This window comes from Perissodus microlepis, chromosome 13 (assembly GCF_051167445.1).
Source record: "Perissodus microlepis isolate ML-2025 ecotype Zambia chromosome 13, ASM5116744v1, whole genome shotgun sequence".
In the NCBI taxonomy this organism is placed as follows: domain Eukaryota; kingdom Metazoa; phylum Chordata; class Actinopteri; order Cichliformes; family Cichlidae; genus Perissodus; species Perissodus microlepis.
In genome coordinates this window covers 26604031-26612145 of record NC_140473.1, presented here as the reverse complement: position 1 = coordinate 26612145, position 8115 = coordinate 26604031, and the positions used below count along the sequence as shown (strand labels likewise).

At 36.0% G+C, this 8115-nt stretch overlaps 1 protein-coding gene across 1 annotated transcript; it reads right to left on the bottom strand.

Moving 5' to 3' along the window:
* Positions 1–2057: 2057 nt before the first annotated feature.
* LOC146375259 (uncharacterized) lies at positions 2058–4660 on the bottom strand. The gene is made up of 4 exons (XM_084949258.1): positions 4413–4660; positions 3947–4082; positions 2941–3479; positions 2058–2385 (listed from the first exon to the last, which is right to left on the bottom strand). The coding sequence occupies exons 2-4, from the start codon at positions 4067–4069 to the stop codon at positions 2058–2060; spliced, it is 990 nt and encodes a 329-aa protein (XP_084805384.1). The 5' UTR covers positions 4070–4082; positions 4413–4660.
* Positions 4661–8115: the final 3455 nt, after the last annotated feature.

Here is an 8115-nt window from a genome sequence, read left to right as displayed (position 1 = left end):
ATCACAATCACCAGATGTATTGTCTTGGAACAAGATGACTCAAACTGATAACATTAACATTAATACAGTCAGTAAATACATCAAACATGGATCACTGATCAAATAGAATAGAAGTGTCAGATAAACAATATTGAAGAACACCAGAGAATAAAAGCAACAAACAAGTACAAAGCTAGAAAACAAAAATAATCACAATGCACATAAATTAATGCAATGAAAAAATTATTATTGAATTATGTTAGTATATATAACTATTGTATACTTGTAGAATGGTACCCTGACAAGCAAAAAGACTTGAAGCAAATGAACATTTGTTAAAAGGTCAATGCAAAAACAGAGCCTCCAATCACAAAATAGGTGGGTGAAATATGAAATATGGCAACATAAAGTAAATTCAGCTTGGTCTCAAGTGTGTTAATTGGTGTTTTAGGTGGAACATTTTGAACATGTTTTGTTTGATTTCTGGGAAAGAAAATGCAATGATATTCAAAACAACCCCCCTTAGAATTACTTAATAATTGACACTCATTAATTTAACTGAGTGCAAAGCTCAGATTAGCATACTAACCTGACCAGGAATTAAGCTATTCCAAAACCATGTGTATTACCTAATGCAACGTCCATATTCTCCTGAAAGTCTTTGTAAGAGGTATGAAGTGGTAACTTTAAACAATTGATGCACGTGTTTGCAATGGGTAGTTTAGACATGGTTTGTGCATCAGGCTCTTGGTGAAGAAATTCAATGGACGGTTGTGGAGAGAAGCCAATTGGTGGAACAGTGTTGGCTCCAGTGGCGAAGGCAAGAATTGTTCCCAGCTTCTGTGTTCCGTCTTGATCTAAAGGAAAAGCAATACTTTCAGAAATGGCATTAAAGACAAAAAACACAGCAAGCATTTCTACTTTCAACTGATTCAATGAAAAGATGCACCGCATTATAAATTGAACACACAATGCTTAAAACGCTAAATTTACCTTCTGCATCTGTTAGGTAGTCTCTCCAGAAACTAATGACAACTGCTTAAGCATGCCTTTTATTGCTCCCAGCTGGAGAAAGGCGGATGGTAAAGAGGCTGTCAAGAAGGTCAGCTGTAAGCACTGAAGGTGACCAGCATAGAAGGGTGCGAAAACTCTCTGGGTGAGCTTGGATTTTGTCCAGCACCTCAAGTGTTCGTAGTCCATCCTGAAATCTAAATGATAATCAGAATTAACTTTAAAATCACAAATCACATCAAAAATGAATGGATCCAAGAAGTATAATCTAAAACATATGAATTTATATATACAATAATTTTTACTTCAGATTATTCACATCATCAAAAGTGTATATCCCAAAACTGCATTTTTCATGTGATGCTGTGACCTTTGGAAGCATGGTGTACCTACACATAAAGAAATGTCACACAAAATTCCCAGAATACAAGGCAATCAGCATGGGTTTGAGTTACTTATTGGACAACAATAAATACATACATACATACATACATACCTTTCAAATGGACCACGGACTCTGTGTATTACTTGGAACATGATAATGTCATGTATAAGCAGATCCTTGTCTTCCAGCCTCCGTAGCGGCCTCAGGCAGCCAGCATTGGCTAAGTATTCCTGAAGTGGCTCAGTTGCTACTATCAGATCTTCAAAGGATTTACACTCTTTAACCTTCAAATAAAAAAATAAAAAATTAATGGGCCCCAATTAATACATGGAGTAGAACGAAATGCACACAATACTAAAACATTATCCAACAACTGACAAATCAGTTTTACCCTTTTAATTTTTTCACGCAGGTCACTATCGGCAACATCTTCTAAAACTGGTTTAGCCAAATCTGGGCCATCAACAAGGCAAGAGAAGAGTGTTGGGGACAGAAAGCCTGCTGGTGGACCACCATGTACAAGGCTTACTGCAATGGCTCTGCCTGCAATGAAGTACCTGTCCTCCCTCATGGCTAGAAATAATGAAAAACATTACATGTCAATAGATGCATGAAAGCGCTTGACAAGAACTTCATAAAAATGATTTTTTTATTGCATTACTCCAGGGATATCGGCCTAAAATCAATAAATACCAGCACTATCAAGCGCCAAGTTCATTTTGCCTTCTTCACCCTCAAACATTGGAGACAGGGGCAAAGCTTCGATCAGAAGTCTTAGAAATTCTCTTCTTGGTCCACCCAAGTCAACAGCCTCTTCAGGTACTCCCATATCGTCAGAAAACCTGACAGAAATTGTGTGGCATGGATCATATGTCGCTCGTTTAAAACCTCTAATTGCTCCATCCAGGACTGTTGATCTATTAATGTTGAACTTGCATTTCTTCTGTTGGTTTACTTTTGCAGAAAGTTCCTCCAAAATATCTTTTGCTGATACCAAACAACTTGAAGTCCTGTAGGATTAAAAAAAAAGAAAAGAAAAAAAAAAGAAAAAATATTGAAAAGAACATCAGTAAAAACATTCACATACAAGGGCTACAAGGACATACAAAGTTTTGTCAAAATCAGAATCAGCATACTTTATTAATCCCTAAAGGAAATGATCATAATCATAAGCAAAATGTACAAAGGAGTATATTGCTCAGTGGCTTTTTATATTGTTTATATGTTTTGGAGAACTAGAAAGCACTAGAGCAAAGAAAAATAGTTTCAATGCACAATAAGTAAATAACAATAAGTAAATTTCATTTCATTGTCAGATAGGCTCTGTTAAAAATTCGCTGCCTATTTCAAATAAAATAAAATTTGCCAGCATTACAGCATTATAATTTGACTCTGTAGACATTATTCAAAAAACTGTTTTGTTAACAGCAAATATAAATATCATGTATGCATATAAATATCTGAGGATGGATTACACTCCTTCACAACACTGGTTACAGTATTGGATTGCAACAAATATGGTGTGTTTAATTGGCTACTGTAAAACATTTGTATTTGAAACTAACCTTTCGCTCTGCAGGCTTGCTAGTATAGCCTGGTTAAGTTCCTCATCATCAGAAGACATGTCAGATAGTGGAGTCATGATTGAAAGGTAGTTATCGTAGTTTACAGATTGACTGTGTGTTGATGTAGAGGGTAATGCTGAACAATGATTCTCTGGATTCCTGGTCTGGTAGGGTGAGCTTGAGGTATTTCGGCACGTCAGGACCAGAACTGGATCACTTAAATATGCAGATGATGAGGTAGAAGGCTGACTAGTGGAAGGGTAGATTTCCAATGAGGACACTGGTAACTGGCTGAAGGAAATGTTTGTTGAAGCGCTGCTGTACTTGTGTGAGATACTACTTTCATGGGTCAAGGCAGGAGTTTCCGTTAATAATGTTCCATTACAAACTGATGAGGCAGGAGATTGCGTCGGAGCAGAGATTGGTTGGAAGGCAGCTGTTGAACTGGCAAAACTGTCTGAAGATGATGAGCGCAGCTGCCTTGATGAAACAGGGTTTTCTTCACAGTTTTCCTCACTGCTGTAGCTTGTAATATCATCCTTAGAAATAAAATAATAATTATAATAATTCACATATATTGAATTTGAACATTAAATACCATATATCCAACCTCTTCTGCTTATTCTTATCAGAGGTGGGGTGGTTGGAGCCTATCCCAGCTACCATAGGGTGAGAAATTTCAAGAGTTAATAGATCTTTCTCACAATTACTTTTACATACTAGGCAGACAAAATTGTAACACATCTCCTGAACAGCAGTAGTCTTACGTTCTATAATTCACAAACAGTCCAACAGAGCAGCTGTAAATTTAGTCAATACCAGAGCTTAGGATTAACATTTTAAAAAAGGAACATTAACTTGGTACTATTCTATCCAACTACAAAAGGTGAAAGGCAAGTTTAAAAAGAACAGAGATGAGAAAGTTCAAAGGTTGTTTATGCACCAATTTTTGGTCTTCATATTATTACTGTGCTATGTAGATTCATTCAAAAGTCAAATAACATACCAAAATTGGTTTTGATGGTCTGATGTATAGGGCTTTCGATTTATAAATTTTATGTATGAGATTTGCATCCAGCTCCTGTCCTGCTCGCAGTTTGGGCGCAATCAGTCTGTTGCCACAAGCCATCAGAAACTCCAGGCTGGAAAACAGTTAAGTTGTAAAATGTTTAAAATCCAAAACAGCAAAAATGTTCCAATAACTTTTTTAGAACTAATCGAGTTTTCCTCTTTGAATCACACTTAAACCAGTAGTAACAGAAGTAAACTTTATACAAATGTCAAAAAAGTATGCCAAAAATGGAGTGTTCAAGAAAGGATAACTGATTTGGTTCTTTTAGTTTAGTTTACTGATTCATGTCTACCTGTTCTCTGACTTAAATCGTTATGTAAAGCTTTGAAATGCCTAGATATCGAAAAGACTACTGACAAAAGCTGTGTCGCATTAGGTTTCGACTGCTAGCACAACCTACCTTACATCAATAGAAAGTTTATCTCCAAAGGCGTCCCTTATTTGTTCAGAGACAGTTTTCTGGTCCCAGGATTTTTGGAATTCAAATCCATTCAATATATGCCCTTGTTCATGTAAATGTTGTTTTGTGCGATGCTTGACAACAACACTGCTTGATGGCCGTGGAAGAAGGATGATATCTTTGTTGAAAGTATCATGATAATGTGTCTTGGCCCTATAAAACAAAACAGAAACTATATTCAGATTTATGTATCCTTTGTTTTATTTACCTATACTTAGACACTATCAGTTCCTTAAGAAAGTTGCTAATGTCACTTGGTAGTGACCAGCTTACACGTTAAACTGTTGCTAAGCTTTTATAAATAAAATAAAATGTTACACAGTTCATATTAAAAAAACAGTATCACAGCTAGCCATTTAGCCCACTTGAATATGTTTAAAGTTGCTCGTGCATGTAAGAGTTGAGTATAATAGCAAACGCAAATAACAGAAACATAATTTGAAAGAAAAAAAATGCATAAAGTAATAGCATGCTTATAAATTGCCTTTGAAAAAAATGGAAAATGTACGTAAAATAGAAAATGTTTTGGGGTTTGACCATTTTAATTCACTGAAACTTGAATTAAAAAAAAAAAAAAAATATATATATATATATATATATATATATATATATATATATATAGTACAATGAAACAAAATCTAAATGCTCCAGTTCAACTACAGTGCGGCCCCTTCAATCACAAAAGCTCAAAAAATAAACTGCATAAGGATTTTTTTTACTGCTCTTTAAAATGAAATATGCCTACAAAGAGGCATACAAAGAAACATTTACTATTACTTTTTACTTTGACTAAAGAACAAAAAAGACACCAATCATATTTCTTTTTTTCTTATTTCATACACTGTAGAAACTGGACTGAAGGCATGACTTGGCATCCATGTTTATCTACCTCTACAGTGGTACAGATATTGATCCACTCACAACACAGAGTTGGATTGATGTCTTCTAGCAAGATTAAAATTCTACCCCAAAAAATAAATAAATAAATAAATACAAAACTAAACAAAAACAACAAGAAATTTAACCCAACCTTTTATTTAGCAGGCTAATGTAGCTACCACCTCCCACATTAATAAAGAAGATTTAATATAAAGTAATCTTAAAGTAAGCATCAACTTACACTCGGGTCACAAGTACAAACAGCCACTAATATTGAAATAAATGCCAAGGTCTTTACTGTTTTTAATGTGGATGCTGCTGAATAAATTAGCTAGGGCTAAAAATTTATAAGGGTAACAAAGTGCGTTGCTAAATCAGCAAAGCACATTTCGTATTTTGTATTTCGCAGTTGTATAGTTAAGTGGCAAACTGTTTTGTTCTTACCTTTCCTTGATCTGCAGTTCCAGTTGCCAAAGTGTTTCTGGGTCTGATATCGCAAAGACTGCCCCACTCCAGTCGAACTCCGTGTAGCTACTTGACTCGTTGAAGCTACCCGGGTGTTAGCTGGTCTAAAAAGTTCCCTCATCTCACTTTCCACCGTGCTGTGGGTAACACTGGGTGCAGTTGAGCCCGTCCCATCTCGATCAAGTGACGAGGACAACGATGTGACCGTTTCAGGAGATGATAAAATATTTCTTAACACCCCGACAGCTTGCTGAAGAACTCGAGTTTCTTCTCCCCCCTGCATGCTGTCAGACACTTGAAAGTGACCCGCGCGTGCTTCTCAGCCAATCACAGCGGTACAGACACCCAGCCTTCCGTTTCCATTAAACTCCTTCCGTTTCCACTATACTCTTTCATTCACATACATTATTATCTTGCATACATATATTTTCTTCAGATATGTATGCATTCTCTTCTTACATACATATATTATTTGTAAGATTAAATGCATTTTGAATGCATGTAAATGAGAGCAAAATGTAGGAATGCATAAATGAAAATGCATGTATGTTAGAGTGCAAATGTGTAAATATGTAGATTAAAATACATGTATAAGAGAGCATAATATTGCAATGTGTGTGTTAAATATGTGTAAACATGAGAATAAAAATATCTAAATATAAAAATTAAAATAAAACTACGTGAGAGTGAAAGTATATGTATGTGAAAGAAGAATATGTGTGTGAGAGTGAAAATATATGTATGTGAGAGTGAAAATATATGTGTGTGAAAGAAGAATGTATGTGTGTGAGAGTGAAAATATATGTATGTGAGAGTGAAAATATATGTGTGTGAAAGAAGAATGTATGTGTGTGAGAGTGAAAATATATGTATGTGAAAGAAGAATATATGTGTGTGAGAGTGAAAGAATAAATTTGGCTTGTACGGCCCCTCATAAGAAATTACTACCTGCACAGTGTACAATCCCAGCGAAGAAACAGAAAACTGGCCGCTGTAAAAAGAAAAAAGGCAATCATCAAAGTAAAACCAGATCTGGTGATATGTTGATCATTATGTGTGTTTATTTTCTAGCCTTTTCATTGGTCATTCATGTTGGATCATGTGTCACCATAATAAAGGTGCCCTCTTTTTGGTAATTTACCAGAATCTATCCTTACACAGTAACCATTTGCCCTCTGTGTTTATCAGCATCAGTTTATAGTACAACCTTTATTTTAGCCAAAGCAGCAAGTCAGCTTAGATGTTTAAGGTTAGAATAAATTAAGTTCTACTGACATTTTCCTCCCACTCCAAGAAATCTACTTCTGTCTAATGTGCTTTTAGTACTAGTAATATCCTTTTTTTCTGTAGTCCTTTGTGTTTGACATTTTAATAAAGCACTGTATTGTTAGAGCACACTCCCACTCTTCCTCTGTCTCTTCTCGCTCTTTCATGCTCGTGCTCTCTTTTATGTTGTGCTCCGCAGAGATTGTCGTCAGCATATTGCTGTATATAAGATCAGTTCTCACTGACAGGGAGAAGTAGAGGGAGGAAAGCTCTGCGAAGGCATGTAAAGACACTTTCCACAGAGCTAGATGCAGAGAGAAGGAGGAATGACTGAAAGCTAATTATCTGTAATTGATGAGAGCAAATGAGAGAGTAGGCAGGTGATACAGAAAAAAAATAGTGAGAAAAGTGGGCCAAAATCAACCAGCATGATCTCAGGTAAATGTGTAAATGTTAATAAGAGACCAATCTTTTTGGCTCATATTCCCTGCTCATATTCTGGAGTGATAACTCCTTTTTTTTAATGGTGGGAGTAAATTTGTAAGGAAGGAAAAAACTAAACCACAAAAAAATTTAATTTAGAAACATATACATGCAAAACATTTAATTTTTTGATCTTTGAAGCTTTTTTGTTGTTTTCTCATTCCCAGTGAGCTCCACTATTGCTCCTCACTCTATCCCGCTTGTCAAACAATAAAAATTTGGCAGTTGCTTCCAGCAATGCGAAGAATATTGGAGGACTGCACGAGAACACATCTCAGGTAGGTGAAAACCCCTCTGTCCCATCTGTGCCACCAAAAAGACTATGCGGACACATTTGTGGGACCATAAATTCCACTTTAAGCATCTGCGAGTCCACTTAGGGTCCGCTTGGGTCCCTGTGACAGAAATTTTAACGCGCCACTCAGATGTTGGTGTGCCTGCCTGTTTTTGTTGTTGTTTTACTGCGCAGCTGTAGGGACCCAAGAGAACCCTAGTGGACTCATGGATGTGGAAAATATAAAACCCGCTAAAGGATAAGGAATACATGGTC

Coding starts and splice junctions, on each gene's coding strand:
- LOC146375259 (XM_084949258.1), bottom strand. CDS start 4,069: ATGGCTTGTGGCAACAGACTGATTGCGCCCAAACTGCGAGCAGGACAG. Junction 3,480..3,946: donor GACCATCAAAACCAATTTTG/GTATGTTATTTG, acceptor TTTATTTCTAAG/GATGATATTACAAGCTACAG. Junction 2,386..2,940: donor GCAAGCCTGCAGAGCGAAAG/GTTAGTTTCAAA, acceptor TTAATCCTACAG/GACTTCAAGTTGTTTGGTAT.